At 40.4% G+C, this 14,303-nt stretch overlaps 1 protein-coding gene across 4 annotated transcripts in view; it reads right to left on the reverse strand.

The window, feature by feature from the left end:
* The window catches only part of C7H3orf20 (chromosome 7 C3orf20 homolog), a 98,969-nt gene that overhangs the window by 72,900 nt on the left and 11,766 nt on the right, over positions 1 to 14,303 (reverse strand). For 3 of the 4 annotated variants that reach the window (XM_007500271.3, XM_007500269.3, XM_056804702.1), the window contains 4 exons: positions 10,196 to 10,690; positions 8,740 to 8,853; positions 2,678 to 2,809; positions 322 to 454 (listed from right to left, as the gene is read on the reverse strand). In XM_007500271.3, coding sequence (XP_007500333.2) covers positions 322 to 454; positions 2,678 to 2,809; positions 8,740 to 8,853; positions 10,196 to 10,690 — 874 coding nt within the window. Of the gene's footprint in view, positions 1 to 321; positions 455 to 2,677; positions 2,810 to 8,739; positions 8,854 to 10,195; positions 10,691 to 10,791; positions 10,847 to 14,303 lie in introns of all 4 variants that reach the window. The other variant, XM_016424507.2, reaches the window with a different exon arrangement.

Consider the following 14,303-nt stretch of genomic DNA (forward strand, 5'->3'; position numbering starts at 1 on the left):
TTAATGTCCACCATTAGAGATTAATTCTGAGAGAATGTGGGATGGGAGTTGGATGTGCTTGAAAGTAAACTTTTCTAATTATAATCTCACTTGCCAGGTATGTTCCAGAGCTGACCGGCCTCAGTGTTTCTCTCCCTAGACCCTCATTGCAACTGGGGAGCTAGACAAGGCTTAGGCTGTCCCTTTCCCAGGATCTCTTCTCTTTGCCTTTGTGGGGACACTAGAACCTTGATACCACCAGCCACCTTTCAGGCTCCAAGAGTTTTCCCTCCACCTCCAAACTCAAGAATACCCACTTTCTCCTCCTAGAAAGAGGCTTACATCATTCGACACATTGCCTGTAGTTTTTCTCGGGCTTGAATGCAGGGGTCATTGGGGATAAAGAGTTCACTGGGAGCACTGCTCCCCAAAATTTTTCCATTGGACTCTTCAGCAGTAATTATCTTATTTTTACCTGTAAGAGGAAAGAAGCAGCTAATGACTCTTAGGTTCCTGGTCTGTGGCATTCTAGGTAGGAGAGGAACTTTTAAATGATTTCCAAGAAGACAGACCCACCAGAGTCAAGGAGGGCTAGGTCTCATGGAAAGAAAGCCATTCATTATAAATAAATCAATAAGGATTTTACTAAGCACTGAATAGGAGTCAAACCTTATAGTAGGTCTGAGACCCAGAGACAAAATCATTAATGATGATGAGAGCCAGCATTTATACGGTACCTACTCTGGGTCAGGCATCGTGTTAGCATCTTACAATATCATCTCACTTGAGAGATCCGTGCGATGATTATACCCCATTTTATAGTTGAAGGCTATAGTTGAGGCAAATCGAGGTTAAGTCTCTTGTCCGAGTAGCTAGTGTTTAAAGTTGGATTTGAATTAAGTTTTCCTGACTCCAATCCCAGAACTCTAGACCGCTTAGTGTACCATCTAGCTTTCTCATAAAAGGAAAGAAATAGTTCCTGTCCTCCAGTAGTTTATTATCTATCGGAAATACCGTACATACATTAATAAGTACAGTTGAAATAGAGACAAAAGGTAATACAAGATAATGGAGTGGGGCCTCTAGTTACTGGAGGGATGAGGACAGGTTTTATATCTAAGAGGGCGCTCAGATGTGAGTAGAATTTTGAGGGGAAAAAGATTCTATTATGCAGAGGTGAGAGAGGAGTAGAAAAAATACTGGATTTGGGATCAGAGAACCCAGTTCCACTTGGGCAAGCACCTTAATTGCAGATCTCAGTTCCTTCTTCTTTAGAAGGGGTGGAGGGGTTGTAGGACACAGAGAGGAGCAGACTAGATCAGTATTTCTCAAAGTGTAGTCTCCAAGGCCATTTCAGGGGATCTGCTAGATCCAGTGTTTGCATAATAATACAAAGATGTTTTAATTTCTAATATGGTAAATAATCAATAGATATAACCTACATAAACTTTAAGCTCTTGGGGTATGGAGGAGGAACACATGTCCCTCAATCATTATTAAGAGTGTAAAGGTGGGCAGCTGGGTGGCTCAGTGGATGGAGAGCCAAACCTAGAGACAGAAGGTCCTGGGTTCAAATATGGCCTCAGATATTTCCCAGCTGTGTGACCCTGAGCAAGTCACTTAAACCCCATTGCCTAGCCCTTACCACTCTTCTGTCTTGTAACCAATACAGAGTATCAATTCTAAGACAGAAGGTAAGGGTTAAAAAAAAAAATGAATGTAAAGGAGGGGCAGCTGGGTGGCTCAATGGACAGAGAGTCAGGCCTAGAGATGGGAGGTTCTAGATTCAAATTTGGCTTTTGATACTTTCTAGCTGTTTGATCCTGGGCAAGTCCCTTAACCCAGTTTGCTGAGCCCTTGCCCTTCTGTCTTTGAGTTGTTAATAGGACATAAGGTAAGAGTTTTTAAAAAATGAGTTTCTACAAAGATCTCTTTGATATTCTTGACTTTTTATTCTTCTGGTTGAATTTTGTCATTTTTTTCTAGCTCTATAAAATAATTTTGGGGCATTTGATTGGCATAGATAAGTTTAGGTAAATCGCCTTTTATATTATATTTGCTTGTAGTACCCATGAACAGTTTTTCCAGCTGTTTAGATTCTGACTTTGTGTGAAAAATGTTTTGTAATTATGTTTGCATAGTTCCAGGGTTTGGAAGGTAGACTCCCAAATGGAATTTCTTCTTCTATCTCTTGCTGTTGGGCTTTGTTGGTAATATTTAGAAATGCTAGTGATTTAATGTAGGCTTTTTTATATACTGCAACTTTACTAAAGTTCCTAATTATTTCGACTAATTTTTATTTGATTCTCCAAGTATACTACCATATCATCTGTGAAGAATGATAGTTTTCATTGCCCATTTTCTTCTCACTGTGGCCAGCATTTCTTGTATAATATCTAGTTTCTCCTAAGATGCTAGCTGTGTGACCCTGGGAATATTCCTCAAGTTTAATTTCTTCATCTATAAAATGGGTACAATAGAAGCACCTGCCTACAGTCATTGGGAGATTCAAACCTGAGATAACATATTAATGTCAATTGCTTTACAAACTTTAAACCATTATTGCCATTTAACTAAGGCATCAGTGCTCCAATTTCTGGATAGAAAAGGGGGGAAAAAGTCTTTGGCTGCTATAAAAAAACACCTGGGAGTTCTCGAGGTGGTAGAGCAGGGGAAGAAGAGGAGAGATGTCACTTACTTGGGGTTTCTCTTTTTTCTTTTGCTCCAGAGAGTGAAAAACTCAAACAGGCATTAGAAGACTGATAGGTGAGCTGGTAAGGACAGTTTACACCTATGGCTGTATAGACTTGGAGTGGGTTTCCTCCTCCTCCTGAAATAAAAAATAAAAGGCATTCAGAGAGGGACAGTGTTCCCTTAAGGATCTACCAGACCAATGGCATTGACTTCCCTCATAATTTTTAAGTGCCTACTATGTGATGCTTAAAGCAAAATAAAGAATGAAATAATCCTTGCTCTCAAGGAGTTTACATTGTTACAAAGGAAGAAAATACATATGTATTAGAGAGGATAAATATAAAATTCTTAAATACGAGGGCAGCTAGGTGGAACATTGGATAGAGTGCTGGGTATGGAGTCAAGAAGACTTGTCTTCCCCAATTCAAATCCAGCCTCAGACACTTACTAGCTGTGTGATCTTGAGCAAATCACTTACCCTGTTTGCCTCAGTTTCCTTATCTGTAAAATGAGCTGGAGAAGGAAATGGCAAACCACTTCTGTATCTTTACCAAGAACATCCCACGTGGACTCATAAAGAGTTGGACAAGACTGAACAACTGGATGATAATAACAAAGCAGTCAGTTGCCCCCAAAAGTCCTTAGGACTAAAAGGTCACGTATGAAAAATCAACATGACTGAAAAAGAATAACAAATTAGGGAGGGAATAAAGAGGTAAAATAGGAGGAGAAAGGGAGTCAGAAGTCTGTGTAAAAAGTGTTGCTTGAATTGTGTCTTGAAGGAGGGCAGGCATTCTCTGAGATGAAAGTAAGGGGGGAGCACATTCCAGGCATGGGGGAACAACCATGGGGATATGGAGTGTCTTGTGTAAGGAAAAGAACGTCACATATTTGGCTGGATTGCAAAGTGCAAGAGAAGGCTTCTTATACAATGACTGCAGGTGGACGGATAGGAAGGGGCCAACTTGTGAAAGTTTAAAAGTCAAACAGGATTTTATATTTGATTCTGGAGGTTCTAGGGAGCTACTGAAGTATGTTGAGATGGGGAGTGATATGGTCAAATATTCACTTTAGGAAAATCATTTTGGCAGTGTGAGGAAAGGACTTCTAAGGAAGGAAACCAAGAATATTTCCTGGATTATAAACCTGGGTGTCTAGAAGAAAGGAAGTTTGTAATAGGATTGGGTTGGAAGGGGGGAAGAGAATACACTATATTTTGGATATTTTTGTGATGTCTATGGGTCATTGAGTTTGAAAGGCCCACTGGGCAATGGGAATTACATGGGAATGAAGCTCAGGGGAGAGACAAGTTGATATATAGTTCTGTAAGTCAGCTCTGTAAAAATGATCATTAAAAACATGGAAGCTGGTGAAGTCACTCTGAGATGTATAGAGATAAAAGAGGACCCAAAACAGTGATTTAGGTAATATCCAAAGTTAAATGCAATGATATGGATAGTAAGCTATCAAAGGAAACTGAGGAGGAGTGGGCAGAGAGGTAGGAGGAGAACTGGGATGAAATAATGTTATAGAAGCAGAAAGAGGAGAAAGTAACCAGGAGTGAGGAAGAGAGGCAAATGTAGCAGAACAGTTAAGAAGGAAAAAAGGTAGAAATGACTGAAAGAACCAGAATTTCGAGCTCTTTGGTAGCTTCAAAGAGAGCTGTTTCAGGTGAGTGATAAGGTAAGAAGTCAGGCTGCAAGGGGCTAAGAGAAAAGAAGAGGAAGTCATAGGAGGAAAGGTTGGGGTTTTGTATTTTTTTTAAGGCTTTGTCAGGTGAGAAAAGATAAAGGATTTTAGCTTGAGAGATGGTAGGGTCTGGTTACTTAATTTTTTTTTCTTTTTTAAAGGACAGAAGAGATATATTATGTCATGTTTAAAGGCAATAAAGAAAGAATCAGTTGACAGGGAGAAATTGAAGATTAGAGGGGGGATCAGAGAGGTTGCATCAGCTGGAGAAGGAAGGTGAAGCATCAAGGGCACATTACAGTGAATGACCTTGGCAAGGAGTAGAATCACCTCCTTATTAAAGCCAGGGGAAAGGAAAAGAGAGTTGAATTTGATGTCAAGGGATTTTAAGATGAAGTAAAGAGCATCAGAGGAAGCTTACACTGAAAGCCTTCAATCTTCTCAGTAAGGTAGCAGGCAAAGTCTTCAGCTGAGACTTGGGAAGAGGAGGTATGGAGGACTTTAGGAGAAAAGAGAAGGTTTAGAATAGCTTCTGTGGGGAGTAAGTAGAGAATCAATTATGGAAGAAGAAAAGGAGAAGACATAGGATGACTTTGGAAATTCCCAACCCTACCATTCCTCCTCTGCTAACATTCATTCATTCTTTCTTTCCCTGGCAATGTTTTATTTCCAAGGCTGAATCATAAATAATATGCCTTGCACCTGAGGCAAGTATCACAAAATGCACCCAGAGGAATATTCCATTGTGCTCCTTGTGGGCAGTCTTGGGGACGTGGAATTCACTCAGAAAAGGATGGGGAAGGAAGCAATGAGGGAGAGAGAGAAATACCTGCTGTCTTAAACCTTTTTATTTTAACTAAATTCAGTCATTAATCTGTTGAAAGATGTCAAACAAATATTCACCTTTTCTAGATTTGGGCATCCTGAGATAAAACACCAGTTGCCCTTCCCTGGTTACAGCTCCCAGCTCTTAGAAATTATTATTATTATTAGAATTTTAATAGAATTAGAATTAGAATAAAATTAGAAATTATTCCTCTAACATTGTATGGAGCCCTTCAGTTTGGATGAACAATTAGCCTCAGACCTCACCATACTACCTGCTTACACTATGACTTAGGGGCAAGTAGTACACATTCATTGAGCAGATACCCAGGAATTCTGGGAGAATTAAGGCTGAAGTCTGGTTTCTTTGGGTCTGTACTTACAAGTTCACATGTGAACTACCAAGTGCATACAGTACAGAAAAAGACGAGAGCAAGGGGAGGAGGAATCATTCCTCATCCACTTGGTTCTTCATTATTTTGGTCGTGACTCCTCCACCCCAAGTCATGGCTTTCTTGGTACCATTTTCATGGAGAGCCCTTCTTATTCTACCTGCTCCCATGGTTTCCCAGCATCCTTTCATTTCTGTCCATTGCCTATCCAAGTGAGTTCCAAAATCTGATTTCTAAAGCCACACAAGACTCCAAGTGATGTTCCTAGAAGGTCATTGTGAATTCAGTTTGTCTGACACTAACCCTGGACAGAGATTCCAGAACTACTTCTCTCGCCTCCTGCCCCTTTCTTAACTACCTAATCACTACCTTCTCTATCTACCATGCTTATGATAAAATTAATAGCTGTTGGCTAGATATATACAGAGACAGAGTAAGCCACCACCCGGATAGTGTGAAATACGAAGCTCCCAAAGCCTGCTTGCTTACTCACCTTCCAACATGCCTGAAATCCTCATCTTTATTCAAAGCTATTTAAAGTCCCTGATAAGGCTTACAAGGTCTGATCCCAGTAGTAAGAGGCTGTGCCCTCAGCAATCATTTTCCCTTGGCACAAATTAATTGACCGGTTCGATCTCTAGTGAGTCTCTGGAGGCATGGGAAATAAGAAGAACTATTCTGGAGGATGGGCACCACAGCTGGAAGCTCTGGGGCAGGTAGAACACACCAGCAAAGCAAAACAACAACAGTAAAACTTGTTGACTGTGAGAGTGGGGAAGAAGACTCAGGGTGGGCCCCTATTTCGCTCTGTGCTTAGGAATGACTTCTGACATGATATCTGTTGAATATTATGGATAAGAACTAAAGCACGTGAAATGGATGGCATTAGAGTTACATGAAAACCTTACCAAACCCATCAAGGACAATTCTCCTTTTCAGACTAGATATGTTAGTCTTGCCCAAAGGGTCAGGGCAGGGACTGTATGAGTCAGGTCCCTTTGGGTAGTTAAAATGTGGGAATAACTTAGAAACAAGCAACTTCCCTGTACATTCAACACTGGGGGGCACCCCACCTACCACTTAAGGCAAAGTCTTCTACGTACCTAAGCAAACACACTGGGAAGCCACCCATCGGGAACTAAAGCTAGTTTCTTTTTACTTTTTAAAATTGGATTGAAATTCATTGATTTTTTTATCGAACAGACAAATTGCTTTCTTGCTACACCTTTCTCATCTTGTACTTGTGAAGTTGAGTCTTTGAACTCAAATGGAAGACTTTGTTCATCTCTAGTAAATTTCATCTTATTAGATTTGTCCCCATGTCTGAGCCTGACGAGATCTTTTTGAATCCCGTCTCAGCCTTCCAGTGTATTAACTCTCCTTCCTCGGGGTAAATCTGTTCAGCTTGCTATTTATGCCTTTATAAAAATATTAAACTAATATTATAGTTTGAAAAGAAATTAAATATCGCAGGATCAAGCACAAGTTCACTGGACCCTTTTGAAGCTATTATCAGACCATTAATGACTACTCTTTGGATCTAGCCATTCACTATGTTCTGGGTCAAATGGCTTATCTTGAAGGAGGCTTTCAAAGAACGGTTCATATGCCATTAAGTTTGAGGTCCAATTACAGATATAAATCACTATGAATACAGGTGAGATGTTGTTCTGGAAAAAAAAATACACACAAAATGAAAGCAAAAACAAAAAACTGGGGTAAATCAGGGTCTCATTTTTGCAGTCTGGAACTTTCTGAAACAAATACTTTTTGTTAAGATTTAAGATCACTGAGAGCTGAGAGAGATGTGAAGAGTCAGCTGGTCCAACTCTTCCATTCTGACAGATGAGGAAACTAAGGCCCAGAGAGATTATGACCTGGTCAAGGCCACTCGGTTAGTAAGTAAGCTAGCAACAAACAGAGCTGGGATTTGAACCCAAGGCCTCTGACCCAATGTGTTCCTTTCTGAATGTACCATGCTCCCAAATGGTCACCTGTCATTTCTCTGTGAGCAAACCCCTGATGGAAAATCATTCTCCACAGGAAGGATTTGTAGAGTGACATTCTTATAACAAAAAACGCTATGCCTCGAATTAAGCAGGTTCTGACATAATGGGGTGGGGGTGGGGTCCTCTTAGGTGATGCGTCAAGGTAGAAAAAGTCCAGGAAAATTTTTGGTTCTACAGTGTAGCTTTTTCCAAATCTAGGTTTTCTAGTGCCTTTCTAGGGTTCTTAATTTTTTGTGTACTCTGTACCCCTCTTTGGCAGCAGTCTATCTATGGATTACCCCTCAGAATCATGTTTTTAAATGTACAAAATAAAATACGTTGTGTTACAAAGAAAACAATATTTGGGAAAATAGTATACTTTCCCTCCTTGCCCCATCCAGGAAAATTGACCCTTCTGGAATCAGTCCAAGGTCCAGGTTTAGAATAGAATGTTTTAGTTAGAATGTTTTAGGAGGAGCATAAAATACAACAAGAATACAAAACAATTGGGCAGATCCAAGCACCAGGAAGAACTAACTACGATCTTGCAAAGAAAGGGGAATGTTCAAGAATAAAAAAAAAATAACATTCAACATTGGCATCAAAGCTAGTGGCTCCCCATTTTTTTAAGGTGACCATATGTAGGGTTGAGATGGGGCCATGCCCGTACTATAAGATTTCCCACCTATGCCTCTGAGGATGAGAATCCTAGGCAAAGGTCTTGGGATAGGACAGAAGAGAGAGGTTTCATTTGTAACTGAATTTTAGTTCATGAATGTGGAAAAAAAAATCCTCCTCCTCTTTGAGACCACTTGGGAGACAAACATCCTTTTGTTCTTTGTTTAAGAAAAACAATTCAGGGGCAACTGGGTAGCTTAGTGAGTAGAGAGCCAGGCCTAGAGACAGGAGGTCCTGGGTTCAAACCTGACCTCAGACACCTCTTAGCTGTGACCCTGGGCAAATCACTTAACCCCAAATGCCTAGCTCTTACTGCTCTTCTATCTTGAAACAGATCATTAGTATTAAATCTAAGACAGAGGGTAAGGATTAAAAAAATTTTTTTTAAATAAAAACAACTTAGTAGCTTCACAGCCTTAAAGGGGATGGGGGTGGGAGGGGGGTAGTGTTAGGTCCCTCCCTTCCCTCTGGAAGTTGTGATTGAATTATCTTACCTTTCCCCAGTCCAACTGTGTCCAGCATAGACTCTAAAATCATCTCCTTGGCCTTGAAACGCAGGAGCTGGTTTGACTCAGTAAGGTGCCTTGAAAGATCCATGTGGCTTGATACTGTGAAGGAATAAAGAAAAAATATTTTTCTTCCAACAATAGACTAGTGAACCCAGGGGAATATCCCTGGAAATGAGTAGACAGTGAGGATAAGCTTAGAGGTCTGGGGGAAATGGAGGCACAGGGCTCAGAGAAGCCAGCCCTCACATTGTGTCGCCATTTTGTGTCTCCATTACATGACAAGACACTGGCTCCTTCACCTGCGTATACCTTGTATTAGACATTCCAGGAAGAGCAAGGGAATGGCAGAGAGGTGGGAGATCCTGAATACACTTATCAGACAAAGTCACTCCTTTATGTATTTTTATTGAAAGAATGTTTCCTTGTGACAAGGAAGTGGGAGAGCAGAGAAGGTATTTTCAGCAACAAGGGCTTCAAAAACAAAATGCATCAATAACAGGGCAGGGAATAGTTCATCTTTGTCTTTCTATCCCCAATACCTAACACAATGCCCAGCACATAGTAGGCACCCAATAAATACTTGGGCTAATTGATAGAATAAAATATATGTTTTTTTTAAAAGAGAAATAGCCAGGGAGAAACACTGGCAGAGGGAAGATCAGGAAGGCAGCCACTCGATTGTGAATTAAATGGTCAGTCTCCTGGTGCTGCTGAGTCTATGTATCCCAGAACATACAAGGGACCCCCTCTGCCACTAGCTTTCCCAGGTATAGGCATGGAAAATGGCGGCAGGCCTCAAGGTGAAGTAAAAAGGAAATGGACCCACCTTCTCTTCTTAATCAGTCCCCAAACCAGTGCTGCTACCTTGGGCTTGTTGGGAGGGGAATTGTTGGGGAAGGGAAGGAGAAAAAAGAATCAAAGGAAAGCTAGGAGGAACCAAAGTGGGGAAGGAAGAACTATTTGAGAACTCCCAAAGAAGAACCACAATTTCTGCCCTTTCCCTGATCACTCTTAAGCCCCACATAGGTGGTAGTAGAAGTGGAGAGAGAACAGCTTAGGAGGACAGGATCAGAGGTCATCTAGTCAAACTCTCTCATTTTATAGATGAGGAAACTGAATCCCAGAGAAGTTAAATGATTTGCTTAAGGGGACACAGGTAATCCGTCAAAGGTGGGACTTGAACTCTGGTGTTCTGACTCCAGAGCAGAGAGATTGGCTGTACACTGAACTTTTCAGACTGAGAGGTAGCACAATGTAGTGGTTAGAGTGAGAGGATCTGGGTTAAAATCCAATCGTTTGCTACCTATGTGGCCTTGGAAAAGTCCTCAGTTTTTTCAGCTATAAAATTAATGGTTTGGACTAGATAACCTAAATCTTACCTAGAGGGCATGTTATAACTCAGTCCAGAGGTCTGAGAGTGGTCCTCCAAAGCCAGGCTCACCTGATGATGACTCTATCATCATCTTCAGCTTAAGGGCAAGGAGTTCTGACAGTAAGTAAATTGATTTCTTTTGGAATTTATGGAGTGTCTGCTGGCTGTTGGATATGGGTTGGATATAGGATGGAGATGGGTATGGTGAATTCTTGGCCATGGGCTTCCTGGACAGCCCAGGAGAAAGAGATAAATCCATGTTTGGAGAGGTTGATCCAAACAAGACGTCAAGGCCAGCGATCTTGGATGATGTTGGGCTGGGTGGTTCCATGATGAGTTCCTCCCATGTGAACTCAAAGATGTTTTTTATGCCCCTGGGCATGACAATGCCTAAGCTCCGGCAGGTGATCAGAAGCTTTGAGATCTCATCCAGCAACTTGGGGGCCAGTTCTTTGTAGCGATGGTACAGTTCAGTATTACTCTTGGCAAAGTTGCTCATGTTGCTTATGTTGGCAGGAAGCACATCCTCCTTAGGAGCTGGAATTTCTGGACTGGAGGTAGTAACTAGAAAAGAAAAGAATCAATGGAGGTAGCATAGAACAGTGAAAAGAACGTTGACTCTGGAGTCAGAGGATCTGGGTTCAAATCCCACCTCTGATGCTTACTTTCTCCATGATCTTGGACAAGTCATTCAATTTCCTTTGGCCTCAGTTTCCTCATCTGGAAAAAAGGGGGGGGGGTGTACGTAAACTAGATGGCCATTTCTAAATGTATAATCCAGTGACTGAAACAACAGCTAGCATTTATATAGTGCTTTAAGATTTAGAAAGTGCTTTACAATTTTTTTCTCATTTTATCATCTCAACAACTCTAAAAAGTAGGTGCTATTGTTGTTGTTCAGTCATTTCAGTTGTGTCCAACTCTTTATGACTCCATTTGGGGTCTTCTTGGCAAAGATACTGGAGTGATTTGCCATTTCCTAATCCAATTCATTTTTACAGATGAGGAAATTGAAGAACACAGGGTTAAGTGACTTGCTTAGTCACAGCTGGTAAGTGTCTGAGGCCAGATTTGAATTAAAGAAGATGAGAGTCCCTTACTCCTAGCACAGTGCTCTATCCATTGAGCCACTTAGCTGCCTCAAGGTGCTATCATTATCCCCATTTTATAGATAAGGAAACTGAGACAGAAGTTAAGTGACTTTTCCCAGGTCACATAGCCAATAAATGTAAGAGAGAGGGCTTTTTCCAGACCTGAGGCTACTTTTCTCTAACCATTTCACTAAGATGCCTCTCAACCCAATTTTATTATCATTAACCTCAAAAATTAATAATCAAATAATGCTAATAATAACCTAATTATCATCCTAACAGCTGACATTTATATTGAGGTTTTGGACTGGCAACGTGCTTAATTCTCACACCAACCTTGTGGGGATGGGTGCTATTATTCACCCTTTTTCATAGATGTGGAAATTGAACCTCAGAGAGAGGTTTCCCCAGCATTACATAGCTAAGTATAAAACTGGATTCCAAGCCAGGTCTTCCTGATTCTCTATCTAGTGCTCTATCCTCAGTGCCCCATTACCGATCAGAGATTACAAGAAGATCCCTTTGATATCCTTAACTATAGTATATTCAATTGATAAAAACTGACAAAGTGGGACCCTTAAAAAACCAGGAATTCAGATTAATTTAATTTTTTGGGTGCTATAAGAAATCTCCTTTTGGGCATCACTTTTTAAGGATTGCCTAATGGCATAATGGAAAGAGCACAGATCCAACATTTCCAATTTTGTCCTGTGATGGGTATATGTTTCTGTTCAAGCATCACCACCCTTCCAGTCACCCAGGTTTCTCAAGTTCTTAATTGTCCTTGCATCCTTACTCACTATCACACCTCTGTGTGTTACTTAATCTTGTATATTATCTTGTATATTATCACAACATTTTTCACATATGTCCCTCCTTTCCATTCATATGATACAGCATAATGGATGCAGCACTAGATTGGGAGTCAGGAAGACCTGAGTTCAAATCCTATCCCAGACACTAAACAGCTATGTGACCTTAAACAAGTCACTTACTGTCTTTGTGCCTCAGTTTTCTCATTTGTAAAAAGAGAAGATTGGACTTAAAGCCTCTGAGACTTCTTCTACCTCTAAGTCTATGATCCTATTATTTCACTAACTTAAGGGTTTTTAAACTATGGTTCACAGACCCCTAAGACGTCTATGGATAGACTTCTGAGAGTCTCTGAACCAGGATAGGGAAAAATACATCTTTTTATTTTCACTAACCACTAATTGAAATTTTCCATTTGTAATTAACAGAAAAAATTATTCTGGGAAGAAGTCCATAGACTTTACCAGACTGCCAAAGGGATCCATGACATAAAGAAACCAAAAATTAAGAATCTCTGCACTAGTCTATCCCTCTTGTGAACAACTTAAGAGAGTATATAATTTGGAATGAGTCTCAGAAGAATTTATTTCTCCTATCCCAGGAACCAGTGAAAGAAGGTCATTTTGGCTGGGCCATTCAAACTCTGTCATTTGACTTTTCTATCTTCGTCATTTAATTTCCCTCTTTTTCCTTTCATTCTCTCTCCCACTACCACCCACAGGAAGTCGACAAATTTACAATGACTCTTTTTTAATATATTCTAGTAGATCCAAATTTCTCAGCTTGGCTTACAAGGTCCATCAAAATCTATTAAATATTCTTTGTACTATTGGCTTCCCTTCCTTGCTGGTCACCACAAGCCATATTCTGTGTGTCTAGGCTGATCTCTTTTCTATTTCTTAAAGGAGTCCCTCTGCTCATACTACTTTCTACCTACTGTAGAATTTTCTGTTCCTTATCCTTCAAGGTTAAGTTCAAATCTCATCTCCTACAGAAAGCTTCCCCCCTTGAATTATAGGACTTTAGATTGAAAGAGACCTTAGCAGTCATCTAATCCAGTGGTTCTTAAGCATTTTGGGGGGTCATGGCCCCACTTGCCAGTTAGATGAAAACTATGGATCTCTTTCTCAGAATGTTTTTAAGTCATTGAAGGAAATAATAAATTTGGTTAGTGAAAATGATACCATTTCCCACTATTGAACTCACAAACCCCTGAAATCTAAACTTTATCCAAAGCATAATCAATAAATGATCACCCAGTCCCCACTTGAAGATACTCAATGACAAGGAGTAAAATTTTCTCCAAAGCAACCCCGTTTTCAAATAACTCTATTTGTGAGAAAGGTTTTCCTTCTATCAAGCCAAGATCTGTCTCCATTAGGCGGAAATTTGACTCCAGATTGAAAGACCTGCTCCCGATCTGGCTATTGGCACAAATCAGCAAAAGAAAAAAAGACCTTTTGCTGATCCTTTCTAGAGGAAAGAGGGAACTGAATGTCTGTTTCAGGTCAAAGTGATGCCTAGAATTTAACAAAAGACATGGTTTGGCTGTATAAGAAAGGATCCATCTGGAAAGAACAAGCTGGAATTTGATTGGTCATCAGAAAAGCTGACAGTCTCTAAAGAGCTCAGGCAAAATGATCTTCTTTTACTTGCTCCTATCCCCTTCTGGGGGAAAGGCTTGCCTGAGCTGTAGACCTTCTATGAGGCCCATTTCTAAGCTCTGTAAAGGGTCTGGATGAAATACTTTCCAAATTCCCTTCCTGCTCCAACAATTGGCCCCTACTACTAATCTAAAGAATCCACCTGGAACAAGCATCTACTTGACACTTTTGGAAGAAGGCACTCTACTCTCCTTTGACAGTTTGTTCATTGTCCCAGCTCCTTGTGAAGATTTTCTAGCCTCCCTCAGCAACAATTCCAATGAGATTCAGTTCAACAAACATTGATAATTAACAACTCGATAGAATTTATATAGCACTTTAAGGTTTATGAAACACTTTCTTTACATTACCTCATTTGGACCTCCCAATGATCCTGTAAGGTAGGTGCATTTATTTCCCCCATTTTACAGCTGAGACATTTAGCATAAAAACCCTAGTGACTTGTCTAGGGTCACACAACTGAGTTAAAATTTGCATTTGGGCTGTCTTGACTCTAAGTCCTGTGCTCTATCCATTGTACCATCCAGTTGTCTGCCATGAAACACTTTGATTTACTGAACACTGTGTGTGTTGAGTGCTGAGGAGGATAAATGATTTTTTAAGACAAAT

The sequence above is a fragment of the Monodelphis domestica genome, chromosome 7 (genome assembly GCF_027887165.1).
Source record: "Monodelphis domestica isolate mMonDom1 chromosome 7, mMonDom1.pri, whole genome shotgun sequence".
NCBI lineage: Eukaryota > Metazoa > Chordata > Mammalia > Didelphimorphia > Didelphidae > Monodelphis > Monodelphis domestica.